General features: G+C 42.3%; 1 protein-coding gene across 1 annotated transcript in view; it reads left to right on the top strand.

Moving 5' to 3' along the window:
* The window catches only part of LOC135116166 (WD repeat-containing protein 19-like), a 310,907-nt gene that overhangs the window by 177,503 nt on the left and 119,108 nt on the right, over window positions 1–14,296 (top strand). The window contains exon 17 of the mRNA XM_064033436.1: window positions 9,373–9,503. Coding sequence (XP_063889506.1) covers window positions 9,373–9,503 — 131 coding nt within the window. The remainder of the gene's footprint in view (window positions 1–9,372; window positions 9,504–14,296) is intronic.

Below are 14,296 nucleotides of genomic sequence, written 5' to 3'. Positions count from 1 at the left end.
ATGATTCAACCTCATCATTGATTCCCTCTGTTCAGGTCATCATCACTACCACTTTTCTTGCCCAGCATGTCACTGAGTGCCAGGTGATAGGTGCAGAGGAATAGGTTTTGTCAGTCTTGAGGGATGAATACAGGATCCCCTTCATCCTTCATCCTCCTCTCTTCCCCACTTCTCTTCCCTTTGGGTCATACCAGGTCAGGTCAGAAAGGTTTATGGCTCAAGCAGTAGGTGCAGCATCTGCAAGACACAGGCACAATAGAATATGCACCGAAGGATCTAGGGTTCTCTAGTTCCCTGTTTGTGATACCCAAGGCTACAGGGGATTTTAACCCAATCCTGAATCTCCTGTGGCTCAACAAATTCATGCACACCACCCATTTCAAGGAGATGATGTGGGCAGTGATGGTGGCCTATTGACATGACTAGATGACCTCCTTGGACTTGAAGGACCAATACCTGCATGTTCCAATTCATCAGGATAGCAGGAAGCTTCTGGATTTCTCCTGGCTAGGGATGTCTTTCAAGGGTTCTACAAGATCTCATGAGAGTCATGTCACTTGCTTCTCGGTGGAGTTTCACCACTAGGCCTTCTGTCTGCTCTGTTATCTGAATGATTGCTAGTTCTGGCAGGATCAGAGTGGGAGGCAAAGGAGGCAATTCAGGAACTATTCATCATTTGTCAGAGGTTGGGTATCATCTCCAATCTAGGAAAGTTCATGCTCTCTCTAACCCAGACTGACTTCCTTGGGATGGCTGTCCACTCCTGCTCCCCAAAGGTCTTTCCGACTTGCATACGTCTGGGCAACCTGCAGCTCAAGTTTTTCCTCAACTCCATTTTCCCTCCAGCAATAAAGTGGCTAACCTTGCTCAGGCATATGTTTTCTCTATGTCACCTCATTTCAGGAGCAAGGTGCCATATCAGAAGTTTGCAACTGCAGCTCAACCAGTTGTATGAAAGGACTTTGCACCCCTTGGACTTTCCAGTTGTGTGGGATGCAGAGATTGTTCAGGACATTTGCTGGTTGCAGTCAGAGGAGACTCTCTTGATGGCCCAGTTGTTCCAGCTGGTGGTTCTGGAACACTTATTGTTCACAGTTGTGTCCAAGGAAAGCTAGGGTGCATCCCTTCTGCAAGTTTTGGTGAGTGGAGTTTGGGGAGAAGCAGAGGACGGACTTCACATCAATCTTCTAGAACTCAGGGCCACCTGCAGTTCCAGAGGTCCCTGGAGCACAGCACAGTTGCTCTGTTCTCTGACAACTCTACTACACTTGCCTACCTTGCCAATGAAGTAGACTCTTGTTTCTCTTCCTGAATGAGAAGGCCCAGGCCATCCTACCCTGTGTAGAGTCTCACGACGTTCATTTTATGATGCAGTTCATCATCAAATTTCTGGTGGACTGTCTCAGCAGGCAATGTCAAATCATCTCCAGAGAGTGGACTCAACACTCCATTCCTAGATCCCATGGTGATTGCAACAGATACCTTTCTCTGCAAGTGTGATCAACTGGAAATGTACACCTTTCTGCCCTTTCCTCTGGTCAGGAGAGTCCTGATTTCAAAAGGGACATATCTCACCTTGATCGCCCTCTTTTGCTCTAGACAGGAATGGCTTCCTGTGCTTTGGAAAGCGACAACAGACATGCAGAGGCATCTGCCTCCTCTTTCCAACTTACTACACCATCCTCATGTGCAACAGGTCTACTGAAATTCTCACACACCTCTTTTAGTCACATGGTGACTGTCCAGCAACTCTTTTTGCCACAAAGTTTTCTCTAAGGGAGTCTCACAATACCTGCCCCAGTTTCCCTTCTTGAAATGTGAATGTGATCCTTAAAGCCTTGAGCAAGCTCAAGCTGCTCTGTCTGGTCAGGGCTTTGTCTTGCTACTGACTGGTGATAGTGCATTGTCCTCACACCCTAGACAGCTTTTTGTCTCTGTTAAGGACATGCCAAGACCTATGTCTAAAGCAGCCCTCTCCTTCATCCTCAGAGACTATTAAGGAGACTCATCAGGTCTTTTTGGGAGGAACTGGGAAACTTGCTGAAAGTCAGAGCACATGATATTAAGGCTGTTGCTACTTCCATGTTGTTCTGGAAAAAACAGATCCATCTCAGCCATTTTTGGAGATGGCAAGCTGGAAGACTCATTCAGCCTTCACTGACCATTACCTCAAGACGTTCAGTGCCAGGATGGTGATGTCTTCATCTTAGGCCCATTAGTGGCTGTAAGTGATGTAGTCTAGTTTTTCCTTCTCAGCACATTTGCATTGTCGTGGGGTTCCTCTCTCTGCAAGGCCTTACTCAGACTCCCTTTGCTTTGGTGTTGGATCCATGGAGCAGCACTAGGAGTATTCTAGTTGGGCACTGCAGCTTACTGCATCCTTAGGCAAAGGAAAGGTTAATCCTGGGGTAGTCTTTTATGTTTAGTGGATACACCTATTTTTTCCTTCCATGGGCATGACCCTCCACCTTTACATGGTAGTCAGCATAAGCTACCTGCATCACACATAGCAAGTGCTTGCACTTGCTTGCACCTTGCCTTGTCAAACTCTTTCAACTTTGTCTGTCAACATCTACCTTTCCTTCTTGCTGGAAGTTTGCTTACATTCAGCCTGTTCCTAAAAAGGATGACTGTTCTAATCCCTCAAACTATCATCCTATTGCTTTAATTTCCTGCCTATCTAAAGTTTTTGAATCTATCCTCAACAGGAAGATTCTTAAACATCTATCACTTCACAACCTTCTATCTGATTGCCAGTTTGGGTTCTATCAAGGCCACTCTACTGGTGATCTGGCTTTCCTTACTAAGTCTTGGTCATCCTCTTTTAGAGATTTTGGTGAAACTTTTGCTATTGCCTTGGACATATCAAAAGCTTTTGATAGAGTCTGGCACAAAGCTTTGATTCCCAAACTAGCCTCCTATGGCTTCTATCCTTCTATCTGTAACTTCATCTCAAGTTTTCTTTCTGACTGTTCTATTGCTGCTGTGGTAGACAGTCACTGTTCTTCTCCTAAATCTATTAACAGTGGTGTTCCTCAGGGTTCTGTCTTGTCACCCACTCTCTTCCTATTATTTGTCAATGATTTTCTAAACCAAACTTCTTGTCCTATCCACTCCTATGCTGATGATACTTCCCTGCACTTTTCCACATCTTTTCATAGACGTCCAACCCTTCAGGAAGTAAACAGTTCATGCAGGGAAGCCACAGAACGCCTGACTTCTGATCACTCTTAAAATTTCTGATTGGGGCAGAGCAAACATGGTACTGTTCAATGCCTCAAAAACTCAATTTCTTCATCTATCAACTTGACACAACCTTCCAGACAACTATCCCCCTCTTCTTCAGTGACACTCAGCTGCCCCCCTCTTCTACACTGAACATCCTCGTTCTGTCCTTTTATTATAATCTAAACTGGAAACTTCACATCTCATCTCTAGCTAAAACAGCTTCTATAAAGTTAGGTGTTCTGAGATGTCTCTGCCAATTTTTCTCACCCTCACAGCTGCTAACTCTGTGCAAGGGCCTTATCTGTCCATGTATGGAATATGCTTCACATGTCTTGGGGGGGAGGGTTCCACTCATACCTCTCTTTTAGACAGGATGGAATCAAAGGCTCTTCATCTCATCAACTCCTTTCCTGTAACTGACTGTCTTCAGCCTCTTTCTCATCGCTGCAATGTTGTATCTCTTGCTATCTTTTACCACTATTATCATGCTAACTGCTCTTCTGATCTTGCTAACTGCATGCCTCCCCTCCTCCTGTGGCCTTTCTGCACAAGAATTTTAAGGTGTATGTTAGTGTTACCCTTTTGTGCTGTGGGTATGATTCACATATGGTACAGAGGCAAAGCTATGTGTAATGCAGGTAAGTGAAAAAATGTATTTTAGGATTATAAATACTATGTTATAATGACACAAACATGGAAGCCCTACAACCTGGTTTAAGCAAGGGAGGCACCTGTTCAATGAACATTTTTTATCCCATTGTTTTGGCAGAAAGTCTTGTCTCAGCCCAAGACTGAGGACTTTCTCAACCAAAACTGACTAAACTTGTTTGTTTAGATATTTGATATGTTTTGCAAAAGATTAAAAGGGTTTACACCATTGAATGCATTATAATAGTGACTTTGGGCAAAATAATAGCATTTAATAATATATCATGGAACACCTATCAACATCATTGGTAAGAATGTATCATGGCGGACTTATATAAGTATATAGAAAGGAAAGGTTAAGGAATAAAATAATGTATTTGCTGGCATATTAGATGCACCTCTGCATAAGATGCACCCTTATTTTACAAGAATGTTTTGTGGAAAAAAATTTTATTGTTTCATCATAAAGTTATTGAAAAAAAAATTGTACTGTGTGTGTGTGTGTGTGTGTGTGTGTGTGTGTGTGTGTGTGTGTGTGTGTGTTTGTGTTTTATGTAAGAGGGCCACTGGCCAAGGACAAAATTATTTTAATAAAAAAGAAAGGCCTACTTATTGCCAGTTCCCATAGAGATGTCAGATAGAATAATAAAAAAAAAGACAGGTTAAGTGTCTTGAAATCTCTCTTGAAAGAGTCCGAGTCATAGGAAGGAGGAATTACAGAAGCAGGCAGGGTTTCTAGACTTTACCAGATTAAGGGATGAATGATTGAGAATGCTGGTTAACTCTTGCATCAGAAAGGTAGACAGAATAGGGATGAAAGAAAGAAGAAATTCTTGTGCAGCCAGGCTGCAGGAGGGGAGGCATGCAGTTCAGAGGAACAGTTAGTGTGAAAAAACCAGTAGAAGATAGCAACAGCTGCAACATTAGGGCGATGAGAGAGAGGCTGAAGACAGTTAGACATGAGGAGTTCATTAGATGAGAAGCTTTTGATTCCAGCCTCTCTAAACATGATTCCACCTCTTCCATAGATGTGAATCAAACTCCATACATGGACAGATAAGTTACAAAGTTACAGAGAGAAGGATAGAAGCTGTAGGAAAGTAGTTTGGAAATCAAAGCTTTGTGTCAGGCTTTATCAAAACATTTATATATGTCTAAGACAATAGCAAGTTTCACCAAAATCCCTAAAAGTGTGTGTATTTTGTCCTCACTTCTGGTGTGATGCAGTGTACAGCATTACCATCATATCTAAAACCGTGTGTGTGTGTGTGTGTGTGTGTGTGTGTGTGTGTGTGTGTGTGTGTGTGTGTGTTCTCTCTCTCTCTCTCTCTCTCTCTCTCTCTCTCTCTCTCTCTCTCTCTCTCTCTCTCTCTCTCTCTCTCTCTCTCTCTCTCTCTCTCTCTCCTCCTTCTGTGCCCTCCTCTCCCTTCCATTCTTCCCTTCCATTCCTTCCTGACCTCCCCTCCCCCTTATCTGTCAGAGATAAGGGACAAGGGAGAGAGAGAGAGAGAGAGAGAGAGAGAGAGAGAGAGAGAGAGAGAGAGAGAGAGAGAGAGAGAGAGAGAGAGAGAGAGAGAGAGAGAGTGGATGGATGGAAGAAGAGAGAGAGGGAATGGGGAGGAAAGGATGGAAGGAAGAGGAAGGCAGGGAAGGAGGGGAGGATGGAAGGGGGAGGAGGGAAGGAGAGAGAGAGAGAGAGAGAGAGAGAGAGAGAGAGAGAGAGAGAGAGAGAGAGAGAGAGAGAGAGAGAGAGAGAGAGAGAGAGAGAGAGAGAGATTTGTATTATTAGTAATATTATTAATAACAACATTTGTGTGAAGTGTACATTTACTTCTGCCTTAACTCCACATGTATAGGCCTAGACTTACAGGCCTAGGCATCTGTACTATGGCCACATAGATGCACAGTAATGTGTCTAATGTGCCAGCAAGTAGGGTATTAATGATAAGTTCTATATTTCTTGCAGCCAAGAGACTTGTTTTAATTCCACCTTTCAATCTTTCTGTTTACTTTGCCAGTACGGCTGAGCCATGAATGGGTTGGCTCCCAGAGGACATGCACATGGTACAAGGAAAGAGTTTGTTTATGTTTAGGAAAATTTACCATACTGCTTCCAGCAATGATTTGTAATACTTTATGTCCTTAAAGAAGAACATTATATACTTATAATACTAACCTTTTTTGTTATATTTATGATAAAAAAAGTATACAAAAAGCATACATATCCCAATTCTGCAATAAACGTGCTTGACCATGGTTCCAAGTGTGCTACCAAACTGTGTTGCTGCCCAATTAACAAGTGTATTGGAGATATCACAACTTCTGTTTCATGGTTTCAGCTACCAGATATCCATAGTATCATTCTCTTTGTAGAAAATAAAATGTGGACAACTTTAGGTTTCTCAATTTATGAATACTTTTCTATATACTTATGATCAATGTATTTTTCTCACTTTTTGTGTATGTTGGGTATTATATATACATATGAACTATATGTAAAGTGTTCCCCCGCATATTCACAATTTGGTATTCATGGTTTTGCATATTCGCAGATGTTTACCAGCTGTCCTCATCAGCTTGGTCTTTTGACCTAAAGAACCTGAATTATTCTTTCAGTTGTTGTAAATTACACTAAACCTTTCGATACAATGAACACATATGATGGAAAGGTGCGTCACTAAAGACAAAAATTTGCTATATCCAGAGAGAGAGAGAGAGAGAGAGAGAGAGAGAGAGAGAGAGAGAGAGAGAGAGAGATGTAGCCAGTGACCCTGACAACTCTCTCTCTCTCTCTCTCTCTCTCTCTCTCTCTCTCTCTCTCTCTCTCTCTCTCTCTCTCTCTCTCTCTCTCTCTCAGGTAAGTTAAGAGAGAGAGAGAGAGAGAGAGAGAGAGAGAGAGAGAGGAAGGAGGAGGAGACAGGCATATTCGCCTTAAAGGGGCATTATACCCAAAATTCAGTAAATAGAGGTTTGTTATATTGAGGGTTTACTGTACATATTAGTTTAGTCCCCTTTCATTTTACAGTTTACTGTATTTAGATTGGAGTGATAGGACAAGTTACAGATACAAGGTTGTGATCAGAGGAGCCCAATGGAGAGGAGAGGGTGACAGCATTAACAGAAGGATCAGAGATTTAGAAAAGGTCAAGAATGTTGGGCATATTTCCAAGACAGAAATATGAGTAGGGTGTTACACTAGTTCTAGGTCATGGAGGATAGCAGAGTTAAAGGTTAGTTGACCAGGATGGTCAATGAAGGGAGAGGAAAGCTAAAGCTGGTAGTGAACATTGAAGTCTCCAGGAATGGAGATCTCCACAAAAAGGAAGAGAGTCAGGATTTGCACCACTTTAGAAGTTAAATAGTCAAATCAGGGGAGAGGTATACAGCACAGATAAATTTAGTTTGAGAGTGACTTGGTAGTTATAGCCAAATGGTATTAAATTCAGAAGATTCAAGAGTGTGGGCATAATAGCAAGTTAGGTCATTGCATGCATAGATACAGTAACCTGCTTTAGATTTTATAAAGAAGATAGAGAAAGTAGGAGGGAACACAGAAGGGGCTAGTCAGTTGCCTCATACTCATGAATTCTGATGAGGAAAAGAAGATGAGGTTTAGTAGTGGAGAGGTGGTGGTCCACAGATTGAAAATCATATCTAAGGCTGCAAATGTTGCAGAAGTTAATGAAGGAAAAGTTGATGGGGATGTCAAGACACTTAACCCTTTCCTTCCAGCAATCGTATACATATGATTACAAAAATGCGTCCGTAGCGATGGCGATCATACCCGTAATCAAGAATTTTCGCGCCTCAATTTTGAGCTCCAAGCACGGTTTCTCGAGTCAGATGGTGTGAGTGGAAGTGTCTGGCATGTTTCCACATGTAGTCTTGTCACTAGCTCTGGAAATTTAGCGGTAACTAAGCTATTTTCCCTTTCTCCGGGCGACACTTGGCAATCCCAGCAGCCCACCGGGTGGAAAGCACCCGCCGGATGGAAAGCACCTTGATAAGTGTGAAGAGACATCCTGATAAGAGCCAAGGATCTCAGATCATAACTCACCATGGAGCAGGACACAACATATGTATTTAGCAGTGCTTCTGAGTTTGAAGACAGTGACAGTGAATATTTAGAAGAAGAAACTGAAGAAAGCGAAGACATTAGTGAGGACTCGGAAAATGATTTACAGGATCCACCTGTTTTATCAGAACAGAGAGATGATACCTATCATTCTTTCATGTTAATTTTTTTCATTGTCTTCGATTTTATAATAAAATGGTAGAAGGCAACTTGTCAGAGAGAGAGAGAGAGAGAGAGAGAGAGAAAGAGATAATGTTATTTGCCTGAAACTTCATATGAAAAGGGATGAAATCTCTCTCTCTCTCTCTCTCTCTCTCTCTCTCTCTCTCTCTCTCTCTCTCTCTCTCTCTCTCTCTCTCTCTCTCTCTCTCTCTCTCATTGAAAGTGTACAATTTCCACTCCAAGATGAGAGAGAGAGAGAGAGAGAGAGAGAGAGAGAGAGAGAGAGAGAGAGAGAGAGAGAGAGAGAGAGAGTGTGTGTGTGTGTTTGCGCACGGTGTCATCACTCTCTGGGCTGTTTCTGGATGACGGATCATACAGCGGGAGGAGGAGATTCCTTGATAAGGCATAAACTGAACTTTCAGAGGTCACATCGAGCTACAAAGTACATCATTTTATTCAGAATAACAAAGAGAAAATAATTATTAGTATTCAAACAATTTTCTGACAATTTCTAGGTTTACCATTTTTAGCTGTCATACAAAACGGGAAAATAATTTAAGCACCAGAAGGAAAGGGTTAAGGTCAGTACTAGAAAAGCAGTCTGACCTGAGGACATTTGTGGTCCCCCTCTCCAGACGGGGATTCCGAGGCTGGTGTAGGAATTGTCATAATAAATTTTGAATTTTGAATGAAGGGTGTGTGTATATTAGATGTATATAGAGTTGCATTAAAGAAGAGAGTTGTCTTTAGAGTGCAGGCTGTGACTGCCCCACTATGTTGTGAGATACAAAGGGAAACATTTAGTGAGGTCACAGCTGGGTCGCTGGAAAGTTTACAGCACTCCCTGATCCAGTATGAAACCAGTCCAGTGCTTGAGATCTCACATTGTTTTAGCAGGTGTCTACTGCCTCCTCCTCTTAAGTGTACAGGTACAACTGGTGACTTACCATTAATATCATGTTATTTTTACTTTATAGTATTTTACTTTATAGTATTTAGTGTACTTGATGCCTTAAATAATCATGACAATATAAATTTAATTAATTCATTTTAATAGTATTCTTAATTGTAAAGCTAAGTCAATTGGGTGGAAGGAGGCAGATTTCCTAAGTGCAGAGAGCAGCACTGCTTGGTACTATATAATAATCTTAAGATATAAGTACTACAGTGCAGCAATCACTATTATAACATGACACAGTATTAATTTACAATTACATTAATGTCATAGCAATGTACTAATTGGTGGTGTTGTCACCCAGGCATGCGGGTGTTCCGGCAGCTGGGAGACGTGGGAATGGTATGGTCTCTGCAGAGTCTCAAGGATCTGGAGGACCCACTGCTGCTTAGTGGACACTTAGCCATGTTCCTCAATGAATTTAATTTGGCTCAGGTGGGTCATTGCATAGTCTCTGTGTCTTTATCTGAAGCTCAACTATTGTTTGTTTCTCATTCAACCTGCTTCTTGTATTAGCATTAACAATCCTCCTCATTACCAGACTGTCTAATCTGCATTGGCAACTCTACCTACCATGTGGTGATCCCTCATTCTTTCTTGAGATGCACTGCTGTGCAGTTATCAAGTCAACACTGCTCACTCCTGTTGTTTACCCAGTGGTCATTCCTTTCTTGCCTTATGGTAGAGTTACCTCACCACTAGGAGAGCTTCCTGGCTTCATCTGATGCATCCTTTGATGTTGATGAGTCTCCACTGGTCTAGGAAATTAAATTTCAGCATTTAGCTTCTGCGATCACCGTCAGCCAGGAACAGACTGGCCTTCCCATCTCAACACATGGCATTGGTTCCTCCCCCCAGGATCTTCCTCACCTTGTTCCCATCATTCTACATCTTCACACACTACCAGAAGAGTTTGTTCTTCTAAGTACAAGAGAGCTCTTGGAAGTGTTCACAATGTACATTTACTTTGTTGTGATGGTTTTTGTGATGTCAGCAACAGGTGCTGTGAGCATACTGAATGGAGCCCCAAGCTTGTTCTTAGTGCACTTAGATACCAGCATGCCCTACAGAATAGGTGGGAGTATAAACCTATGTAGAAGGTTTCCCTCCCTTCAGGATGGAGATGAGAGAGGCAGAGAAGAGCTGGTGACAATCCCACCCCTTCTCTGTTTCTGGTGGCATCCCCAAGTCCCCCGCACTCCCAGATTTCAATGACGGGTGTGCTTCAGGCTCATTGGGGTCAGAGAACTCTGTCTTCCATCTTCTTGGTACTTTTAAGGTTGCTTCCTGGAATATGTCCACATTTTCAAGGACTTTACTTCTTTCACAGGGTTTCCTGAAGGCTGGCAGCATGCTTCCCTGATATGTTGTCTGACATGGTAGCCCAACAGATAGACAGTTGGTTAGCTGCTAATCCTGTCTATCTTGCAGCCCTTACTTTTGGTTCATGGTACAATGCAATCTTGGTGCCAAGCAGAGTGTGCTGTCACTCCTAGCTAATGTGTCAGTGAGGGGCAATTGGGGGCAGGAGAGGCCTGTGGGTGATGTAGGCTTAGCTCACGTTCTACCCGTATTTGTTCCTCCTGCCACTGGTGAACTTTACACCCACCTAAAGCCGTCTTCTGTTTACCTTGATCCGTTTCAGATCACTGATCTGGTCGTGCAGTATGTGTTTTATTTACATCTTGATCTAGCTTTATCCTGATCTCAGTGATTCAGGTCATGATCTGGGTGATCTTGATCAGAAGGTGGGTTATAGCAGACGACACTTGCTGAAGTTGCTGGCAGCGGCCAGATCTGCAGCAGAGCAACCTCTACTGGGGACCTATTTAGGGAAATGCACAAAAAAAAAAAAAAAAAAAAAAAACAGCTGATATGTCTGAGGAACAAACTGAATGGTAATGAATCATTGCAGAATGCTGCTGTAGGCACAGAATGTGTATAGCAGTGATAACAGGTACCAGAAACAAGGGAGATATAAAAAAAACACACCAAGCTTTGTTTTAATGGCTTTTGATTATAATTGCCATTTCTTCCAACAACTACATGATGATGCAAGGGAAGGTAATATTTATTCAGTCATAATACAAATTTACTTTTGAAGTGACACAGTAATGGTGTCAGTAGTGTCAGCATGTTGGGCAAGCTAACCTCATCTTACATCTGAATATTTTCTCATTTTGTCATTCTGTACTTCACTACAGCAAGTACTTTTAACATGTTGTATGAAGAGAGCTTTGTATGAAAATTATACAGTGTTCATGGCCAGGTGTGGATCCCAGTCTCATGCTGCCATCCTTTTTCCTTTAATTACAAGGATTCGCTTGGTTAGGCTGGTGGCTGGGCCTCTGGATGTTTTTTTTTGGCGCAACTGCTTTGGGAAATGTATTAATGTTTAACCCTCACTAACAGTTCCCACCTGTCTCACTTGTGACAGGTGGGCAACAACTTGCCTATGTTGTTATTGTTTTCATTAGTAATAGGTCCAAGCATTCTTTTACCCTGAACAAATCCAGAACAGATTCAGATCCAGATCAGTGATCTAGAGCTGATCAATGCTATAAATGGAAGACACTTTAAAGACGTTCAGTGGAGGATTAGATGATTGTGTCTTGGAGTGGGGGAAGACCTGGCCTTGCCACTTCCAGAATTTCCCTCAGGTCGTGATTGGGGTGGGGATGAGTGGGTGTCCATGGACCCTCATCCCCAGCCACTTGTCCTGTGCAAGGTTGGTTGCTGGGCATGATGACTGATGACTCAGCCAGAGGGGAGAGCAACTCACTTCTCTCCTGGCCTTCCACCTTGGTCCACAAAGCACACAGGGATGGCAACCCATACAGCAGCCTCCCTTAGTGCCTTTTCCCACCAGACCCAGACACACTTTGTCACCTGACAAATGGAGTTTGTGACAATAAAGCTTTCAGTTGGGCCACAAGAAGATCTTGATTTGCCACCTCTTCTCTTGGGCCTCCCTTCTTATTTATGAGCTGCACCTTGCACTGGGATTCCTGAAGATCATTGGGGAAAATTTTTGTAGGAAGAGGATAGTGCTAAGGGCACCACAGACAATGCAGTGTTGCTTCCAGCCTTCCACACCATGAAGGCCTACATTATCTGATGTTTTCCTGAGGTGCTGAGATATGCTGAGAAAGTCCACTGTCCACAACCACTAGGGGAAGTCAGGCCTTAAAAGGATAAACACATTTGTCTTACTAGGGTGTAACCTATGGGTTTTTCTTTGGACATGTCTGCCAAAGCTCTTCTCCATGCCACTGAGAGTTCCAGACCTGCCCTAGCTCATTACTCATCCTACAGGTACAGGAGGGCTTACACTGTTAGCAGTCATGAATCTGCTAAAAAGGCAGCCAAGCTGAACACTGACTTGGACCTCACCTTAACCACAAGAGGCAAGTAACCCCAGTTTGTGGTCCAACATGCAGACATGACCTGCCTTGAAGAAAATTTAGCTTGCCAACGTAAGGCACAAAATTTCTTGTTCTGATGTCTGAGAACTTTCTGTTGGCTCCTTTCTATCTTAAAACTAGAACCAGAGGACAAGATGTTGTTGCGATCCAGGTAAGCTGCATTCTTCACAGAATCCAGTGGTGTGTTCCCTCACCCAGAATCTGTGGGGCTGGATCATCATCAGAGCTGAGGCATGGGTTCTCACCATCCTCAGTGAAGGCTACAGAATCCCCTTTTCTGCATGACCTCCAGTCACTGCAGAACTCCCAGTTTTCAGGTCTTACTCTCTGGGTTCCAAGAAGACCAAGGCACTGACTGGACTCTTGAGGTTCAGCTTCTTATAGAAAAAGGAGCCACCCTTTTCTAGTGACCAAGACAAACCCCATCCTTGACCTCTCTACCATCAACCAGTACATCCTTGACAGTCAGGATAGACACTGTGAGAACAATTATGTCAGCAATCCATAGCTACAACTGGATGATGTCTATTGACCTAAAAGATGCTTAATTCCAGGTCCCAGTCCACCTGGACAGCCACGGGTTCCTTCATTTCTTCCAGAATTGATTGATTGATTTAAATTATGGCAGCGCAACATCACAGTCATATGGCGCTGCTACAAACCTATAAAAGTGACAAAGACTGCAGTTTTTAAAATAACGGTATTAAAAGCAAAATTATAGGTATGGTAAAAATGTTAAAAGACCACTATAAAATTAAACAAAAAAAGGAGATGGGAAGAGCCATAAAAAACTGAAGTGCTAAAAATTTGAGGATTGGTATAGTAATGTTTTAGTTACTTAGTTTGATTTAAATTGAGGGTACTGTCCCCACTGATCCAGACCACTTTGTCTGGTGTTGTTTGTTCCATACCCAAGACACTGACCCCACTGATCCAGATATTTGGTGTTGTTCATTACGTGCCCAAGACACTGACCCCACTGACCCAGGCCCAAAGATCCAGTGTTGTTCATTACATGTCTTCCTCACTTGCCTCCATGTTCTCTCAGTGCAAAGATGAGGTTCTTCCTAGTACTATATATATATATATATATATATATATATATATATATATATATATATATATATATATATATATATATATATATATATATATATATATATATATATATATATATATATATATATATATATATATATATATATATATATATATATATATTTTTTTTTTTTTTTTATGTAGGAAGGACACTGGCCAAGGGTAACAAAAATCCAATAAAAAATATGCCCACTGAAATGCCAGTCCCATAAAAGGGTCAAAGCAGTGGTCAAAAATTGATGAATGAGTGTCTTCAAACCTCCCTCTTGAAGGAATTCAAGTCATAAGAAGGTGGAAATACAGAAGCAGGCAGGGAGTTCCAGAGTTTACCAGAGAAAGGGATAAATGATTGAGAATACTGGTTAACTCTTGCATTAGAGAGGTGGACAGAATAGGGGTGAGAAAAAGAAAAAAGTCTTGTGCAGCGAGGCCGTGGAAGGAGAGGAGGCATACAGTTAGCAAGATCAGAAGAGCAGTTAACATGAAAATAGCGGTAGAAGACAGCTAGATATGCAACATTGCGGCGGTGAGAGAGAGGCTGAAGACAGTCAGTTAGAGGAGAGGAGTTGATGAGACAAAAAGCTTTTGATTCCACCCTGTCTAGAAGAGCAGTATGAGTGGAACCCCCCAGACATGTGAAGCATACTCCATACATGGACAGATAAGGCCCTTGTACAGAGTTAGCAGCTGGGGGGTGAGAAAAAC

The sequence above is a fragment of the Scylla paramamosain genome, chromosome 30 (genome assembly GCF_035594125.1).
Source record: "Scylla paramamosain isolate STU-SP2022 chromosome 30, ASM3559412v1, whole genome shotgun sequence".
NCBI lineage: Eukaryota > Metazoa > Arthropoda > Malacostraca > Decapoda > Portunidae > Scylla > Scylla paramamosain.
Note: the sequence above shows the minus strand (reverse complement) of the source record. Positions and strands in the feature narration are given on the sequence as shown.